Below are 19,173 nucleotides of genomic sequence, written 5' to 3'. Positions count from 1 at the left end.
TTGAGTGCTTATTTGTTTATTAGATATAATGAAGTTCTTTATGCTTTCATAGTATATAGAACAAAAAATATATCCAAACAATATATACATATGTATGTACCACCATATATTCTACCAAATCAATGCTCACAAAATAGATTTAAAGATCGAAATAAGTGATTTTTTACGATGCTTCATTCTGTTACTTTTTTCTTGATGCAAAATATATTATTTATTCCTTAGTTAGATGAATTTAAAGGTTGAGTCATACCATTATTTCTCAATTTTCACATTACCTCTATAAAAACCTACCCGCCTATCAGGTGTATTTCTGTCTCCAAGCGATTTCCACGCCGCCTTTGGCTACAGTAATAATCATAATAATGGCGTCGCGCCATTGAAATGATAAATGATTGCCGGCTGCGTGAACACACACACACACCGCGATGAAAAAGCGTTGCAAATGCGGTGAAAATACGTGTAAATAAATAAAATTATGCATACGCACTGTTGTGATTAAATGGGGAAAAGGCTCGGCCTCTGCTCTCGAGGGGGCGCCCAAAGTCCTGGACCTACGACAACAAACAAAACTTTGGGTTTAATTGCAATGAACCCGACTTTGTGGCTGGAGGAGAACCTACCCAAAAGTCGAGGGAATGTCTCAATAAACTGAAGACTGATGGAGAAAGCCGCTTGGGGAGCACGACTTAACCTCAATTTTGATTAACAATGTCGTCTGGCAATGAAGCTGTCAACAGTGCGGCCAGGAGACCCAGAACCTCAGAGCAGGCGGCAGGAGCCACAGAACCCAAAGGCAGACAGTTCCCCCACCTCTCTTGGGAGGTCCTTCGTTCTGTGGGTTGCATGGAAGGGATGGATGGATTGTTGGTTGGCTGGGAAGGGATGCCAATGGTTCTGGGCAAATTGCAAGCCTGAAAAATGAGGACAATTTGTTTGTTGACTTGTTGGCAGCTGGTTCTGCCCCACCACAACACTTGCCACTTGCCATTTGCCACTCTTGCCTCTTGCCACTTGCCAATGATTTCCTGAACAAATACACATTTTATTCGTGAGCATTATTCATTTGCTAATAACATGCTTATGGGCGAATGTCAGGCGTTGCCAGCTCTGTAGATTGCCGGCCTTCTGTTTCAGCGTTTTCCGTTGACTCTGCTCCGTCTTTAGCTGCATTATATACTGCTCCATCAGCTGGCTGGGCATGGTCTGGCGGAAATTAAGTGTGGGCGTGGCAGTCGAGTCGATGGCAGTGGCCATTTGTCGATGGGAACGCCAGCGTTGACGCAGTCCTTGGATGCCATAGGCGGGTATTTCGATGCAGAGAAAGTAGGCCAACTCCATGCCGCTGATTAAAGAGCAGCCCAGAAAGAGACCAGCAATGCCGCCAAAACTAACTGAAAGAATGGATGATATTTAGAGGGAGCTTCCACTGTTTCTCTTCTCTGTTTCTTTACCCATCAGATCCACCCAACCAAAGACAAGGCTTGTGCGATACACCATTATGGTCTCGAAGCGGTAATGCACATCCAAATCCACATATGAGAAATTCCCATAGACATCTGGCGGCAGAAAGGCGGGCCGGACATCGCTGATGTAGTTGAGGGAGTAACAATTCCGAAAGCATTTACAGACCATGCCCTCGAAATTGTTGCGCACAAAGCCCTCCTCCCCGGGCTGATGTGAGTACCGAAGTAGGTCTAAGGATGGATGCAGTACAGTACCCTGGGATTAGAAGATGTGGCTGGCCTGGTGGCTGTCAGGCTGTCTACGAACCATTGTGCTCTGCCAGGCAGAGTAAATCCTGTGAACGGCACGACCGGTATTGGCCTGGACACACGGAGCACGAGGCAGGAAAGCATGAAGTTTTTAAGGTTTTTGTCTGCGGTTGAGCGAAACGTGCTTACCCGGTGGAAAGAGCAGGTCCATTGTGCAATTGCAGTAGCGCACTAAGTACTCCTGATGGCACTCCGATTGGCAATTCTCAATCATGTAAACGTAGCCCAGCAGCGACTTGAAATCCTGGCTCGTATGCTCGTCCTTTTTGCCAAGAGTTTAAACTTAAAACCTTTAAGCACTTACGCATGCAGCCAATACTCACATCGAACACGCACTGTCGCTGATCGGAACGCACTCCCCTCGTATCATTATCATAGAAATAAATGATGGGTTCAATCTCCAGCGTGGTCTCCGTATTCGCGGGTATATAAAAGGGATCCTTGTGCCAGACCAAAGGCTCTGTGACCATCACATCGATGCCCTTCTCGTTCTTCCGTCCCGGCCAGTGTTTATCCGCCAGCAGGAGCACGCGCACGGACAGGGCGCTCATGGGACCGGCGGAACCTGTGCGCCAGGGCCACATGGGATCCAGCAATTGCATGCGTCTGCCTTCGACGGTCTCCAGGGAGTTGAAGGCCCAGCAGAGGCCATTCTTGCTGCGACGCTTCGAGAAGATCTCACAGCAATTGTAGGCATAATGCCGCCAGAGACAGTCGGCCAGGAGCTCATCACAGCGCCAGCTCATAAAATCCACCACCAAACTGAAGTTTACGTGATTTAGGAGCTCTGTGGGCGAATTCCGCAGTCGCTCGAAGGACTGAAAGTGCCCGAAACGAATGTCATCGTAGGTGCTAACAATCCGTTCGAAGAGGTTCAGCTGGTTAGAATCCGTAACATTCGGCAGGAACCTGCTCTTCGCCTCGCCCAAGCGATCCCAATTGAGGCGATTCCGATTGCAGATGGTGATCACCGGAAAGGGTATGCGATACACCGGATATCGGGTACTGTCCACCACCGTCTGGAAGTGTCCCTCGTTGTAGCGCTGCGAGAGTATCAGGCAGACATAGACGGCGCCCAGAAAAGCGCTCAGAAAGGTGCACAGCCACACGAATCTTTCCCAGCGACTGGCCCGGGCTCCGAGCAGCCTGTCCAAGCCATGAATCGTGGTTCGCTTGCCAAATCTTAGAGCCAACTGCCAGGCAGATTGTGCTATCTGCTGTGCATAGCGACGGGCCAGCGATTTCTGTGGCTTCGGAGACGGAAAAAACACCAGCGTCATGTTGGATTTTAATCAACTAACCTCAACCAAAGTGACGGATAGCTCTTTTATACCGCTTTTGGCCCATATGCGTGATGGCGGTTCGTTGGTAATTAGATGCCGTTTAACGCCTTGTCATGTCCTAGTGTTAGACTAGAGTTTCTGACGTGTTTGGCTCCTATTAACCCACCAGTCTGGCACTGCCGCACTGTCGCCAAAGGTCACGCCAATCGATGGCATATCCCCCAAGAGATTCGATTCAATCTGATTTGCATCCCACCCGGAATCCCAGACGGTGTACGAGTACATGTGTCAAGCTAATTGGCATCGAAATGAATTCAATTGAATGCAATCAATCGCAAATGATTTGCACACAACGATTAGAAAGCACTCACAATGGAGCCGCCAGAAAGGAAGCTTATGTACTTTCATGCGGAGGATTGCATACCCTCTCAATGTTTATAGCATGTGGTTTTACCTTCGAAATAGCTGGCTATCGCATTCTAAATGGGTTTATCTATTCCACTTTCATAAACTCTATACATTTTAGTATCGAAAACTGTTTTTATGTCGAAAATATAGAGTTTCGAGTACTAAGAAATTGCGAGAGCTACGAGCGCTATCTGAGAGCTACGAAATGGCGGATCTATCGCATTTGAACCGAGATTACCGATGCCAAATATCTTAATCTATCGATTTATGTATTGACTACTGATATTTCGGTAATTCTTTACCTATAACCTAGCTCGTTAAAAAAATAAAACTTAGCTATGGGCCAACCCATCAGCCTAGGAACTTTAACCGAAATATACCCTTTATAACCAGAAGCCACCCAAAAAGTTCTATAAAAGGCTGCACTCTGTGGCTCAGGGACTACAAAAAGTTCAAAATGTACGCCAGTAAAGTGGGAAAAATCAAGAGTCGATTGCCAGTGGTGGCATGGCGCGAGTGTCAGGATGTAACGGAAGGATCAAAGGGCAGGAAAGCAGAAGCCTCAACGGACTGGATGCAGTTACTCGAAGGCTATATATCCCGATCGCATATACACGGCTTATATGTGCTATTTTTACCAACCATGCGACGACGCATGCGGTGAGTAGAAGGAAGATCTATCAGCTAAAATTGAGCCAACTATTTCCCTCTAGAGTTCTCTGGTCTTTGGCCTTGATCTGTGCTTGTTCTGTGCTGATTTACGTGAGCTATCTGTTGGCGAAGCGCTATCACAACAAGCACTTTCAGACGACTATAGCCAACTCGCATGCCCCCATCCATCAGATTGCCTTTCCAGTGATCATAATATGCAACAAGAATCGCTTGAATTGGTCACGATTGCCAGAGGTTCGGAGCCGATACAACATTACCCCATCCCAGGAGCAACTGTTCGAGCGTATTCTAACTGCCTACGATGGTTTGAGTTTCCACCAATTTAAAGTCTTTGAATCTCTGGAGAATCAGCCGCTGCAGGCTCTCAATCATTTGAATTTCACTCAGATTGTCAGCGAAATGTCCTGGCGATGTGATGAGATCCTCAGCGATTGTAGCTGGCATACGTCAGCTCGGAATTGCTGTCATCTTTTCCGGCCACGTCGTCTGCCTTTGGGATACTGTCTGGCGTTCAATGAGGTTGAACAGCGACGTAATGGTGACTTTGGCGTTGGTACAGGATTGCTGTTACGGCTCCTGCTCCATGCCGATCATCATGCACCAGGGAATCTGGAGTCCAAAGGATTCGTTGTGCGCTAAACCCTTTCCGAAAAAAGAGTAGATCCTTAATCGTTTATTCCACAGCTGAACATAGTGGAGTCCTCAGTGTGGTTCGGCTATCCCATCGAAGTGATGCCCCACACACGGACCAATGTGGCGGTTACCGCCGTCTATCATTACTTCGATGAGAGTACCCTGAGCCTGCCCTCTAGCCGGCGACGCTGTGTGATGGACTACGAGCAGGGGAGTGAGCACTTCCACACGCTGATGGGGCAGAAGTACATGCTGGAGAACTGCCAGGCCGAGTGCCAGCAGAGGTACCTGCTTCGCTACTGCAACTGCACCTTGGATCTGTTCTATCCGCCCTCGAATTACACCGCCTGTCAGGCAAAAGATCTACCCTGCCTGGCGGCCCACCAGCACCTGCTGCAGAACTTTGAGCAGTCCGGGGAGCATCCCTATGTCCATAGAGAGGATGCGGGTCTCATGTGCGACTGTCTGCACAACTGCAAGTCGCTGACCCTCGTAACGGAGCTGCGAAAGATCATATTGCAGCCCTGGCTGCAGCCCAATGCAACGCTGATCAATGGCATGTGGCTGAATGTGTTCTTTAAAAAATCCTTCATGTTGACCTACAAAACCAAACTGATCTACACCTGGGTGGATTTGTTGGGTGGGTATGTTAAGATTATCTGATCCTACCAGCATCTGAGCATAAGATCTATCTATCTTTTGTATAACAGTTTCCTTTGGTGGCATTTGCCAGCTGTGTCTTGGCTGTTCGATGATCAGTCTCCTCGAGTTTCTCTACTTTGGACTGCTCAAAGTGCCGCGCTTTTATTGGCAGAGGATGAGGCAAATGAAAAAGAAATAAATGTACTTTGAACCAAAGATTCGTTAAAGATATCGAAAATTATGAGAAGAGAATACCAGAAAGAAGTTTAGCGTTAGCATTTAAGGATGCTTTCTCACATAATTTCAGAATGAATTCCATTACGAAATCTTATCAATATATAAATATAAATCCTATCAATGCTATCGGAATATTTCGGGGTTAGCTCGGAGCTTGTCGATGTATGAAGATTACAAGTGAAACGTTTCAAACAAAGCTTTGACCTTATCAAAGGTGTGTTGTCCTGGAAAAACTTTAATTTAAAAGCCAAAAATCTTAAGCTTTATTCGCGCATGCGCTTTTAAAAAGACATTGAAAATAGAATTTATAGAACATACTATTTTTGTAGTACTTCTAGAAAATGAAATATAAAATATAATACATAGAATATACCATAACATAGAACTAAGCTAGAAATGGAGAAGATACCGTATTGCAAATGGAATATATTTAAGCATCTATCCTCTTTTAACTTCCTACCACGACCGGATTTTGTACTTTGGACGAACCATTATTTGGATTACTTTAAGCGAATAGGCAAATCCGCGCCAACCGGCCCAGTTTACTGCCTTTCGTTCCATGCTAGACACAGTACCATTCACATATATGGAGAATAGGTTACTGAAATTTTGAGATTAGAAACAATCATTCAAATACCAAATTCAGTGACATACCTATAGGTACAATGCTTGTGCCACCAGGGACCCATGTAGTCCAATGCACAGTTTGATTCCGGTTTTATATCGTTGTCCCTGTCGTAGGTGGTAAAGTTGTGGCCCTTCTGACTACTAAGCGAATCACCCGCATCTCCTGTAAAACCGCCCAATTTTGTCAGCCGGTATAGCTCATTTTCACTTTCGATGAAGAACTCGTCGTATTGGGCGTATCGCGTGTTGCCCTCGAAATCCTCCAGGTGTACATATAGCTCGTGAGTCTGTGATTTCGTTATGGCATGCAGCTTATCCAGTCCTATAAAAAAGTCTCCTGCAATGTCACCAAATCCCCTCTTGCACTCCTGCCAGCTCCGAAAGAAATTAAGATCTCCGTTTGTTCGACGAGCGATCACAGTCCAGCCAGGAGCAACAATCTTTGCATCGCAGGAAACTTGAAAGGGATTTAGAGCCCCTACCTGTACGGTAAATATACCATGGGCAGTGGGATAAGTAGGACATTGGCTATACGGATTCCATGCGATTTGATCTTGCGAATCAAACTTTTGAACATCATTTTTGTCCGTTCCGCTTTCAACATTCTGAAAAAAGGTATTTTCTGTACAATTTTTGAATTAATAACTTATGAATACACTCGGCATTTTACCACTTCAACATCTGCTAATCCTGTCGTTTTGCAGAGGAAAAACACTAGCAACCCGTAGATCTACATTGACTGCATTGTAACTCGCTGACGACTGACTGAAAAGTGCCGTGGAATTCTTTTATACCTATCTCTTATCTTGATTTGACGTGATTATTCGTAGTGCCGAATTAGCGTGTATATAATTTTTTGTTTATTTTTGTCACACCTACTTCGGAACATTCAAATTGCCTAAATTTGAGCTGTTCAATAAAAGCTTAGACATATCTTATCTTATCAATTAAATTATTAAAAATCAACGTGATTTTATCATGCTACACTGTGCTACACTGCTCTTGTTCTTTACTCCAGGCTTAACTTCGGCTGTTAGGCTTATTAAGTAGATCCAATGAATAAGATCCAATCATAAGAATTTAGAAGAGAATACCCTCAAGTTTATTTTTATAAATTAAACCAATACTATTATGTCTTGAAGGTACATGGATATCTGCCCACAGTTTCATTTTTATAATATTTTATAAGAATATTTGTTCAATCCAGATTAAAAATCATCCATTGAGTAGATTACAAGTAACAATTTTAATATGAAGATGTTTTTTCTATGGTTTTAAACCAGGGAAAGCTTTTATTCAAATTCTGAAAAGCTTGCGCCAAACGTTTCGCGAAAGTTTGTTATTTTTGTTTGGCGCATGCGCTTTCAAAATTCATTGAAAAAAAACCATTTTGGACATAGAACTTTTAAAACATAGAACTTGTAGCATATAAGAAGGTATAATATGAACAGGACATAGAACTGATATAATAGAACATAGAACATGGTAGTACTAAAATATAGAACGGGGGCACTAAGATAGGATCCAAAACGTGGAACACCGAAGATAATGGACACATCCAAGAGCCAAGTTAAGCTACTCCTCTCGAGAGGGCGCTTTTAAGTTTACGACCTCGATTTTTACACTTTGGTCCACTTTTCTTTATAAAATTAGGCCTCTTGGCGCCAACTGTACCACATTACACCCTTCCACTTCATGTTGTCCACGGTCCCATTCAAATATAATCCGAAAAGGTTACTAAAATAACGACATTAGAAACCATAGCTCCAGTTTAAAATGTCGACATAAATACCTATAGGTGCAATATATGTACGACCAGGGACCCATGTACTCCACAGCACAGTTCTTCTCTTCCCAGGCATCTTTGTCCCTGTCGTAGGTGGTAAACTTCTGGTTCTGGTTCTCTCTCATCGAATCACCCGCATCGGCAGTGAAGGCTTCCAACTTTGACATTCGATAGAATTCATTTTCACTTTCGATAAAGAACTCGTCGTATTGGGCGTTTCGTGTGTTCCTCACGAAATCTACGAGGTGTACGTATAGTTCTTAAGCCTGTGCCTTTGATTTGCGATGCAGCTTATCCAGTCCTATGAAAAAGACACACGCGATGTCCCCAAATCCCCTCTTGTAATCATCCCAGCTTCGAAAGAAGTTAAGATCCAGCCCGGACCCGCAATTTGTTCATCATATCTATTCCCAATTTGTACTCATCAGTTTTATTGAAAATCATCTGAATATCTTTTACTAACTTTAATCAATCCAGAAAATCAGCTCCCATTAGATAACAAGATATTTCCAAATTCAAACACTTATGTTTGTATGCCGCCTAAATCATTATTATTATTTTTGTGCTCCAGTTTCCAAGTTCGTCTCCAATGCCTCCTGATCGATACGATCCGAAATTACCTGCTTTTCAAATGTACAGGCCATTTGGACATCGTGAAAATATCCACCTCTGCCCATAATAATCTGCCTGTTGATCTTAGAAAATCGATAATAACGATCATTAATATACTATTTAATATATATTTTATTTTCTTTTTTTATATTATATTATTATATTTCTTTATAGAGCAAGTGCACTTTGGTCGTAGCATTATTTAGATTAAGGTTCCTAATATATTCCCTTCTTGTACATGGACGAGTCACCATTTACATACATGCCGCAGAGGTTACTGAAATTTCGAGATTAGAATCAATCATTCATTCTTATCTTATTTTTACCCGCTATATGTCGGGGGATTGCAGAGTCAGCTGTGTACGGTGTTAAATCAATTTACAAGAATATAAATCCCTAGAGGATCCACCATTAAGAATGTACTTATTAACACTCTTCCATTCAAAATAACGATTTGGCTTTATATGTACATATGTACACATCGCAGAAATACTTTTCATGTTATATTTTGTTGCACCTTCCACTTCGTTTACATGAATCTTGCTTATTGATGGATGATCTTTATGGATCTTCCATTTCGGCTCTTAGCTGTTCCCAGTTTATGCAAACATATTTTGTAATCCCACTTGAAGTTTGATATTCATCTTTCATATCGGCTTTATGATTTCCAGCCATCTTTACGAACATCTACAAAAATTTATCTCATCGTCTTTCTGTTTTTCTAGTGAGTTTTTAACGGTTTATTGACTGGCCGCGGGCGGTGTCTTAACTGCTGCAATGTCGCGTTTGCCGCTTAACAAGCTCAGCTCTGCGCCGTCCGCTCTGTCCGGATGTGGAATTTCGGGGGTCGGATGGGGCAGGGTGTCTTGTCGAAATTACGCTCATAAACGTGACTTGACATAATAATCTGGCTGGCGCGATTCCGACGGTTCCGACTCGCCCGCTGGCTTTTGTCTTTTGCACTTTTGCCTTTTGATTTGGAGTATTTTTTTTTTCTCTGGTCTTTGCTCTCTCTTTCCTTTTTCTGGAGGCACCATACATATCCTACTCTTTCCCTTTTCTGCGGCGGCTTCCAAGGTGGCGTTAATTTTTTTTGGTGCTCTTTTTTTTAAATTTTTTTTTGCGGTCAAGTTTTATGCTCTTTTGCCCTCTTGTTGGGGTCGAATATGGCAAAAATTTCATTAGTTTTACAAACAAGCTAACAAACAGACCAAGAAACAAATATTTGTGCTTGAATTTTTTAACAGTTTAGCGGCAGTTGCTGTTGTTGTTGCTCCTGTTGCTATTTTACCCCAGCTCTGGCGAGTTTTTATCTTAAGGAACAGGGAATAAAAGAAAGGAAAAGCCAGTGAAAAAAGGGCAAAAGGCAACGGTTGGTACCATCTGGGGTTATGGCCCGGTTCCAGGTTCCAGGTGAAGCCAACAGACTCCAGGGATATCAAGTAAATAAACAGAAAACGTATCAAAGAAATCGCAATGCGAGGATTCCCTTCGAAATAAATTAAATGGAGAGGTCCGGACATTCTCCACAAAAACTGAACCGAAGGTATGGGTTACAACTGTCTTGGAATTTTGAAAATGGGATAAGGAATGTTTAAGAATATAAGATTTGTTGAAATACTCACCAGAAATTTACCAAAGTTTATTTAAGACCGTTTAAAAAAAAAAAAACAAAAAAAAAATGTAAAAAAATAAAATAACCAATTTTTATATCGAATCTTACTGATTCCATGTACCCCATACCTCTTCAAATATAGATATGTACTAATCAGATAAGGACACAAGCTATAAGGCTGTCAAGTGGGATTCCTCTGTGTTTGAAACTTATGATTCCTTTGGATTTATTTTTTAATGGAAGCTCTAGCTCTTACTAATAATAGCACAGCCTATAAAACTTCCATGCAAGAGGTTCCTATATTTAAAATTCAACAGAATATCAAAGAATTTATTTGTAGCTGCTATAATAAGTGGGGAAGGTGCTAATTTAGATAGACCTCAAGATCTTAATCGAAACGGAAAGGTTTCCTTCTTTCTGTTACATATCTTGAACGATTTGAATATACCCTTGTCAATCTATTAGTACCACATAAATACTACCATACATGTACATTACTACCATATATGTATGTATATAATCTCCCTTTCATGCACTTTTCTTAGGTTCCCGCCTCCCCCTGGTGCCTTAAATCTGAGCCCGCCTCTTGAAATGCATGGCATTTCTTTCATTAATTTTGAATGTTGCTAATTTGCGTTCCACTCATGTGTGCGCTGGCGTGGTTTCATAAAATCTAAACAGAAATCTGCGACAACCCGTTTTTGCGGTAATTAGGTGGCACCGTGTTGTCCTTTGGCCTTGCAGACGCCCCGCGGCCAAAGACAACAGCGGCGCAGGACCCCGTCTAACCGTCTAGGAGTCGTTTGGTCAGCGATGCAGCTTCCGTATTATTTTATATTTTTTTTTGTCCACAACTGTAGGAGATGTAACAGTAGGGAGTGGGGCATATACGAATATCTGGGGAAGGGTTTCGTCATGGATACATTTATTTGTACCAATGATTTACACTAGATATTTAATAAATTTAATTTAATTTACACTTAAATAATCGACGGCTTTTTATCTACACTTTTCCAGTAGTGGCTGAATCTTCCGCTGAGCGCTCCCTCTGTTTCTCTCTCCCAGTGTGACTTAGCAGCAAAGGGTGGATTTATATGTGAAGAAGAACCTCACCACATCTTCGGCCATTTGCAGGGCATTTTCAGTGGGCCCTCTGCCGGACACACACTGTCTATCGCTCCTCCCTTATCACCTCTTCTCATAAATTATGGCAAAGAGGTTACTTTGTAATCAGCAAATTAACTTTATCGCCAGCGGCACTTTATGAATGGGTCGTACATACAACCACTTGCATGGCGGGTGGGTCGATTGGGAGTTTGGGGGTTTGTCCTCTCGCCTGACCTGACCTGTGACTTCTGTGTAAAAGGGGAAGAGAACTGGTTGGCCCCTACCACAAAGTGTGTGTGTGTGTAATTTTATTAAACTCTTTTAATATATGAACAAATCGGTCATTAAATCAGGCAGTGAGGCAGACAGGCAGACGGCAGGCGTTTTCCTGTTGGATAATCGAAATTTGAATGTTTACACTGTCTGTGTGTCACATAACTCATAAGCATCCCCGACTCCTTCATTTGTATCTGCTGCGCTCCCTCTGCCCCACCCTCTACTACAACTGTATCTACGGGCTGCCAACTGTATCTAGAGCCCCCCCTTCCACCATCTGTACATTCTGGATGGTCGCGATTTGCGGTGCGTTGCGGTTTTGTTGGCACTGGGGATAAATACAGAGATAGAGAGGGAGTGGCAGCGGCAGGAGTGTGGCAACCAGCACATGCGGTAATTTACCTAATTTTCAATGCCGGTTTCCCCGCCCTATCATCCACATTTTTTGGGGGTTGGGCTGGGGCTACTGATTGGATTTCACAGTATTGTACCCCCATCTCAACCGCCCTCCCGCGCGCCATTCGTGAGAGTTAATCGAATCTGCCTTTTATGTTGACGCATTTTCATATCAGACACAATCCTGCCAACCAATTTTCTTGTTTGCATTCGATTTTTCACTCCTGCGGGAACAGCAAAGGGACGCGCGAGGCCTTCTTTTGATTCACTAATTTCTGGCCATAATGCAAACAGTTTTGTAGAAGAAGCCGCCCAAATATTTGTTTGCCCACGGAAATGTTTTTTGTTTTTTGTGCAGCAGAAATTTAACGCTGGATCATAATACTTTGTGCGGAAAGGTTTACGTTCTGTTTACCTGTACGGATCCCCTCATTAAAGTTGCCGTATCTTTCATCTTTAATCTTATGAAATTACTGTCCAGAAAACAGAGGACTTGGGCGTATCCTTTACGCACAATTTTCTTAATAAGATGAAGGCAGGAATAACTGAAATCAAATGGCTGTCATAGTGTCAACAGCAAGTGATTTTAATTTTATTAAGGGTCACAGGCGATGTTTAGTATATTATACATATATCCACCTGCCAGACCCAAATCTGGGAGTGGCATGTGTGTTGCCAGGACGGTTTAATAAGACAAGGATTATCGCCAAGGCATTATTTCAATCACATACCAAGTGTCGAGTATTTAGCAGACAACACATCGACCCCACACCACTCATCCCATGCATCCCATGTCGGCGCTGTGGGGCAGAGAGCTTCGCTTCCCTAAAAAAGCCAATAAAAATACTTTGTTTGACAAATAAAAGCCACAGTGAGAGGAGCTTTGGCGATAAAATGTTGTAAGATAGCCGCCTGGCAGGGCAGGGAATACTCTCCGTAGGATTCTCAGTCTGAAAGTCCTGCCAAATGCCTGTGTTACTGACAGGTCACAATTGTGCGGGGTGTGCAGGGTGTGCAGGGTGTGTGGGTGTAGTGTTTGTGCCGAGTCCTCACATCGTTTGACTTTACGAGCCAGTCGAAGTGCCCCTGCGACCGTCGGATGTGTCTGCTCCTGCTGCTGCCGCCTCTGGTATACCTTACAACTGGTGTGGGGTATACACCGCTCCTTAAACTTCAAATCTCTGGGCTGCCATTTGGCTCTCTGGCGTAAGTAGGAGTTGAATTCTTAGAGTATTGACAGTGTCGTTTTATTTATTATCAGCATTTTGCTATTTGATTTCGACTTGCCGTAGCCTTAGCGGATCTTCTTGTTGATGTTCTCGACAACTGTCCCACGTCTTTCTTCGCTTGCTGTTTGACAATAATCAAGCCTGACGACTTTGCCGTTTCATATGTTTGCCAACATGAGAGAGCGGCATCGGCGGCCATCACTGATATGTTTGTGTGTGTTTTTTTGTATCTCCACTGTTCTCCGCTGTCTTTTTCCGAGTATTAGTACATGTTTTTATACAGGGTGCGAGTGGTACTTAGGAGTGTATCGTGTTTGGAGAGAGGTAGGTAATAAAATTAAGAAGGTACAACTCTTATTATGGCTTTGTTGAGGGGGCTTTAGAGATGGGGATCATTCTGGGATTGGGGGATCATCTGGAGGTTGGAAAAAGTAGAGAACAAGCTGTGGTTTCCAGAGTTAAAAGGTTATGTGGATTTTATTTGCTAAATTTTTAGATAAGGGGAATACTTTAACTCCCTATCCGATAATTATATTATGGAGAATAAGGAGAGGTAATACGGTACCCACAGTAGTCCAGTCCAGAGGATATTGTGTAATAAAATACAAATTATTTATTTATTGTATATTTTTCCAAAAACGTTTTTCAAACGAAATTCTGTGACTTATCATGAATTTCTCGATTTTTAATCCCCTGTTTTTTTGTCAACATTCTTCGTAGCGTGGGTATCACTCATTCGAAATATGAAATACAATATTATATTTTTTTGTTTTTTGTACATATTTGTACTCAAATAGACGACCCCGTCCATCACTTGCTCTCTCTCGCTGCGTCTTTAAACCATAACTTTAAAGTCATCTGTGATGTCATCGTCGGCGTCATAGTAGTCGGCCCTTTCGTGACTTTTTCTCATGCTGTCGGCTTCCTTCTTTCAATTTTTAAGCGGCGATGGCAGGCGCGGGGTAAAACTAATTAAAATTGTGGCGCGTAAATATGCAAACGAGGAAAAACGGGGGGAAAAAATAAAATCTGGAAGCCGCCTTTTTGGGCGGCAATTAAAATGGTAGGACATCTTTTGGGGGGGTGGGAGCGGAAGGGGCAGCCTCTCAAGCACGTTTCGATATTGGAAAATGTCGCTGTTACGCAGATACTGTATCTTTTTGTGTGTTTTGTGTGCGTTGTGCATTGATGTTTGCTCATATCTTGCAATCAATGCACACAGATACACTCATACGTATTGGGAAAGGCATAATTACAGTTGGAATATTAATCAAGTGGTCGAAATATGTAAGGCTTTCTCTATCCCCATCTGCCTTTGCTACATATGTATATGTATGTCCAGGAACTGTGTCTCGTCAAAATTGCTTTGCCTAACGGCTTGTCTGTTAGTTAATTGCTCTCACTAGTGCATACAGATATACCCACACTCTTCCACACACTCGTCAACAGAGAGATAAAGAGAGTAACGCGACTCAACCGCATACACACACACACGCGCACGCAAAAAGAACGCTCAAAATTTCAATAAATGATTGCATACTTTCGGGCGCCGCAATATTTTGTCGGCATTGGAAAATGTGTTTGGATTCCCTCGTTTTGGTCTCCCATTTGATGGTTTGTTTGTTCCCCCTCTTCCTGCCTGTGCCACCACAGTGTGGACAAATCTCTGGCATTGGTTTGATGGTTTTATATTCTGCTTTTATTTGATGATTGATGCACTTTCAAACGACGTTTATTCCCCGTTGCTGCTGGCAATGAATTCAATGAAGATTGCATACAGTTCCTGATTGATTTGGAACCTCGCAAGGGAGATGAAAACATCATAAGCTTTATCTGGGTATATATGTATCTACTATAAAGGCTAACAATTAATTCTGTAAAAATTGATGGCTTAAATTAATGAACCAATAATTGTAAACATATTTATATTTATACATATACTTCATTCCCAGAATTGGAGGGCATTAAACATGAAAAAATCATCATCATTCAATTTATTGAATACAATTTATTTAGATTAATCCATTAAGGTTCTGTAAAATTGTTGAAATTCTTGGATTTTACAGATTTTTAATTAAGAATGTATTAGATATGTATTTACAAACATTCTTAAAGACATTTATTAAATTTTTTTTGTTTCCATTTCAGATATTGCCATATAATAGCTCTGTTTTATTAGTGTTTTTAATGTACATAAATGTATATGTATTTAGATAACTAAGGTAAGTGCGCTTTGTGATTATTTCTTTTATCTGTACTTCATTTTATGCTCTTAGACTTTCAATCAGTGTAATTTGTATACTATGATCTAATAGTCCCAATCGGTCTACCTTTTATACTCTGATCTTCCACTTTTAGTTAATGTTCTTTATTTAACAAACAATTAATATATTTTATGAATATATTATATTCGAATATAAAATAAATTATTAAAATAATTAAAGTTAAGCCCAAGAAGAGATATTTTATGGACTCTGCTTCTACTCCTGTTCTCCAATTACTGATTTAAAAAATACACCCATGAAAGGACTGTTCTTTCCGTGTGAAAATCAGCACGTGTGTCTGTCTGTCTCTGTCCCTCAGTCTGTCTTGTTTGAAAGGCATAACAATGATGCTAACAACAGCAGTGGCAACGCAGAATACGACAAAAATCAGTCCCACCGATAGGACACAACTCCATAGTTAGTCAAACAAACAGTGGGACATGGAGGAAACAACAACAGCAACAGCAACAACGTCAACAACAACAAATGGCTGGCAGACAAACCAATCCCCGAAAATCCCACCGAATGTTGAAAAAGCATTTACAAACATTGTGGTCGCTGAAAAAATGCTCTGTCAGAGAGCGAGCGATAGAGTGGGAGAGAGAGAGAGAGAGAGAGAGAGTGGGAGATACGAATACAGAGAGAGTGTTATATAATAAACACATGCGGCTTGGGGTTTTTGCGGGCTAACTAGACTGTCGTACGGACAGATGGACACACTGTCAAACATTCGGGACATCGGACATCAGAAATCAGACACCAGACGGCGGTTAGGGCGGACACCAGACACCGGACACCGGACGGACGGACCACCGGACCAGCGCTTTCTGTCAGTGACACTAGAACGTGAGATTCGGAGCCGCAGAGATTTGGCTTTTTACTGGAGGGAGAGGCACCCACCGGCATTATGCGCATTTTGTTTTGAAATGAACGCAGCGAACCCCACCCGCCCCCTCTCTGTGTCTCCTCTTTTTTTGTGGGTCGATTAGGTATGGGCACAGGTTATCATGGAATTTCGGGTGGAATAAACAAACAGAAACAGCAATTAAAAGTCGAAAAGTATCAGGCATAAGAGCAACAAGTCCAACTCTTTGGCATAATTACACAGAAAAACAGAAAATAAAATTGGATAAATATAAGACGTAGAGAAACCCTCTCCCACTCTGTAGCATAATCATAATCTTATGAAACGAGTGACGGTCCAATGGATTGCAATTTCATCATTCCCCCACTAAGAATTGCCCCAACAGTCAGTCAATGTGCGGCCGGCAATCATGCAACACGTGTGAGACATTCATACAGACACACAAATCCGGCCGGCAACCGAGACAGAGAGAGAGGGAGAGAGAGAGCGCACACGAGTGAACCCATGGGTCACACGTGACATGTGACATCAATTCCCACCAACGTACAGTGCGGAACAGAACAAACAGTTGCCCGAGTACCAGTTCTGCCGCATTTTTCTGATACAATTCTCATTGTGGATTGCGTCACTCGAAAGTGTGCAAATTCCGCTGGGCGAAGCGGTTTAAAATTAAACTTAATTATAAACCGCAAAAACCCAACAACCAATTTGACTTACATGAATGAATGAAGCGTCCAAGCCCTCCGCTGATAAGCCACGCGTCGTCGCGCGTCTCAGTCGCTCTGATCCGGCGCGAAGTTGGAGGGGACCCAAGCAAATCGCGCGACTCAGCATAATTCAGCCCCTGGGTCCCCGGGTCGGCAGCCCGACAAACCCCAGACACTGCTAGACATTCGCATTAAGTCAAGTGTTCTCTCTCCCTCTCTCTCTGAATTACTTGGGAAATACTCATTACAAGTGCCAGCTAGCTATGGTTTATAGAATTCGTAAAACTACGAATACTCGTACTCTGGTTTCTAATCAATTGAAGTGCACTTGAGATAATATTCAGGAACTAACGAACTAAATCTAATGAATAATCGTAGTATCGATAGTACAATGCTAAGAGTTTCTTGACTCATTCCAAGTGGCTATACTTATTTGATAGATCGGTTTTAGATTGCTTTGATTAGGCGTCAATAGAAATGAACTTAATAGAATGTTCAGGGAATAATGAACCCATCAGAAACCTATATTTCTAAGAGATCTATAAGGGTATATACTATTAAAGAACACCTCTACTGTGTTTAGGTGATGGGAAATCATTCAAATTTACGATCAGTTGAACATAATCTAGGCGTTTTTTCTGGGGAATATCTTAAACGATCTTCTTGTACTCCTTTGCATATCCCTGATTCTTGGCTATCATTTGAAACTCCATAAATATTCAGGCAATCCACTAAAACATATGATTAGCGTAGTTACAACAGAGCAAATAGGATCAAACTTAAGCTGAACTTTAGTCTAGAATAACTAGACATAGACGTTGATACATTTCTTGCCTTTCAAAGCATCCACCTTTTCCCTTCATCAGCAAAAACCTACGACAGCTAGACAGCCACTCGTCTGGGTCTGGGTCTGTGGTATTGGATCCACGTTTCTGGGGTTGACTAGCCCATCCAGAGGGGTCGGGTTTTGTCATTTTACTCACGTGCCGCGTATTCCCGGGCCATGTTAATGGTCTATTAATGCGGTTGCCAGGTGGAGGCATACCGTTTCGATCCCAATGCCGCTAAGCCACGCCACGCTTCGTATGAGTAATATGCGCAACGACCTTCAACAAGTTGCCAAGTGAAAGCCAACGGTACGTACGACATCTTTCCCCCCCCCCTGGTTACCGTGTTGGCTTTGGCTTCGGCATTCAGCAACTGCGTTGGCTTCGGCTTCGACTTCGACTACGACTACGACTGCTGTGCTCTGTTGTGCGGCAGGAAGCGTGTTAATTAGCAAATACATAAAAAAAACATGCCGGGAAATACGCACATAGATACAGAGCGTACACATGCACACACACACACATACTTATGTGTGCGTGAGCAAGTAGTATCTGTGTGTTTAGCTGTTGCTGTGCTCTGCAGAGCACTGCCCGGTTTCTGGATTTTAGTGCATGACGAAACAAATCTTTGTGCCGTTTCTGCAGTTTTCGTACTTGGGATGGGATAGGAGGTTGTTGTTTTAGATTTGTTGCGAGGTTTGGTATGAAGAAAATGGGGATATATGGGAACTACAGAAAGTATACTAATTAAATTTGGAAACTTTGAAGTGTATACTGTTCGACTTCTGATTTCTGAAGTGTATAATCAACAGTGGAGTCTTTATTTATGAATGAATGTATTTGTTGGTACTATAAGAGCTTGAACATTCAATTTTCTGTAACAAATACAAAGATCTGTCTATCATATTTCATGGGGAACACTTTTCGCATACTAAAATACCTTTAAAATCAACGTGTTTTTCCTACGTTTTGTCTGTGTTTTCTAATATTTTTTAGATTTTATATTATCTGATTTTTTATAAATTTATAAATATTTCATTTCTTTTAAATATATTTATTTATATTATATTTTTGGTAATTAGATTTTAATCCTAATCATTTCCAAAAATCATACATAATGGAGAATTTTCACATGCATTTTTTAGGATTTCCACAACTACAACGATATATTTAATATATATGTATGTATATATATAAATTATATATTTTGGGGCA

General features: G+C 42.0%; 4 protein-coding genes across 4 annotated transcripts in view; 2 read left to right on the top strand and 2 right to left on the bottom strand.

Moving 5' to 3' along the window:
- LOC108161351 (nucleolar protein dao-5) overlaps window positions 1–19,173 on the top strand; it is a 72,193-nt gene that overhangs the window by 41,733 nt on the left and 11,287 nt on the right. Inside the window, exon 2 of the mRNA XM_017295592.2 lies at window positions 15,444–15,517. The gene's annotated coding sequence lies outside the window, so the exon portion shown is untranslated. The remainder of the gene's footprint in view (window positions 1–15,443; window positions 15,518–19,173) is intronic.
- Window positions 958–3,397, bottom strand: LOC108161234 (pickpocket protein 19). Its single transcript, XM_017295459.2, has 5 exons — window positions 2,096–3,397; window positions 1,902–2,034; window positions 1,771–1,824; window positions 1,452–1,694; window positions 958–1,391 (listed from the first exon to the last, which is right to left on the bottom strand). Exons 1-5 carry the CDS (start codon window positions 3,050–3,052, stop codon window positions 1,060–1,062), a joined length of 1,719 nt encoding a protein of 572 aa, XP_017150948.1. The 5' UTR covers window positions 3,053–3,397; the 3' UTR covers window positions 958–1,059.
- LOC108161233 (pickpocket protein 19) lies at window positions 3,921–5,958 on the top strand. Its single transcript, XM_017295457.2, has 4 exons — window positions 3,921–4,123; window positions 4,177–4,765; window positions 4,820–5,408; window positions 5,479–5,958. The coding sequence occupies exons 1-4, from the start codon at window positions 3,921–3,923 to the stop codon at window positions 5,607–5,609; spliced, it is 1,512 nt and encodes a 503-aa protein (XP_017150946.1). The 3' UTR covers window positions 5,610–5,958.
- LOC108161232 (techylectin-5B) lies at window positions 6,019–8,227 on the bottom strand. The gene is made up of 4 exons (XM_017295456.2): window positions 8,067–8,227; window positions 7,957–8,011; window positions 6,302–6,879; window positions 6,019–6,248 (listed from the first exon to the last, which is right to left on the bottom strand). Exons 1-4 carry the CDS (start codon window positions 8,225–8,227, stop codon window positions 6,104–6,106), a joined length of 939 nt encoding a protein of 312 aa, XP_017150945.1. The 3' UTR covers window positions 6,019–6,103.

The sequence above is a fragment of the Drosophila miranda genome, chromosome 4 (genome assembly GCF_003369915.1).
Source record: "Drosophila miranda strain MSH22 chromosome 4, D.miranda_PacBio2.1, whole genome shotgun sequence".
Classification (NCBI taxonomy): Eukaryota; Metazoa; Arthropoda; class Insecta; order Diptera; family Drosophilidae; genus Drosophila; species Drosophila miranda.
Note: the sequence above shows the minus strand (reverse complement) of the source record. Positions and strands in the feature narration are given on the sequence as shown.

What these genes read in the sequence shown, in the direction of transcription:
- LOC108161233 (XM_017295457.2), top strand. Translation starts at nt 3,921, where the DNA reads ATGTACGCCAGTAAAGTGGGAAAAATCAAGAGTCGATTGCCAGTGGTG. An exon ending in ACCATGCGACGACGCATGCG is followed by an intron (nt 4,124 to 4,176) that starts GTGAGTAGAAGG and finishes ATTTCCCTCTAG; the next exon opens with AGTTCTCTGGTCTTTGGCCT. An exon ending in CACCTGGGTGGATTTGTTGG is followed by an intron (nt 5,409 to 5,478) that starts GTGGGTATGTTA and finishes TTTGTATAACAG; the next exon opens with TTTCCTTTGGTGGCATTTGC.
- LOC108161232 (XM_017295456.2), bottom strand. Translation starts at nt 8,227, where the DNA reads ATGTCAAAGTTGGAAGCCTTCACTGCCGATGCGGGTGATTCGATGAGA. An exon ending in TACATATATTGCACCTATAG is followed by an intron (nt 8,012 to 8,066) that starts GTATTTATGTCG and finishes TCGTTATTTTAG; the next exon opens with TAACCTTTTCGGATTATATT. An exon ending in ACAACATGAAGTGGAAGGGT is followed by an intron (nt 6,880 to 7,956) that starts GTAATGTGGTAC and finishes ACCTTTTTTCAG; the next exon opens with AATGTTGAAAGCGGAACGGA.
- LOC108161234 (XM_017295459.2), bottom strand. Translation starts at nt 3,052, where the DNA reads ATGACGCTGGTGTTTTTTCCGTCTCCGAAGCCACAGAAATCGCTGGCC. An exon ending in AGCGACAGTGCGTGTTCGAT is followed by an intron (nt 2,035 to 2,095) that starts GTGAGTATTGGC and finishes CTTGGCAAAAAG; the next exon opens with GACGAGCATACGAGCCAGGA. An exon ending in GGACCTGCTCTTTCCACCGG is followed by an intron (nt 1,825 to 1,901) that starts GTAAGCACGTTT and finishes CCGTGTGTCCAG; the next exon opens with GCCAATACCGGTCGTGCCGT.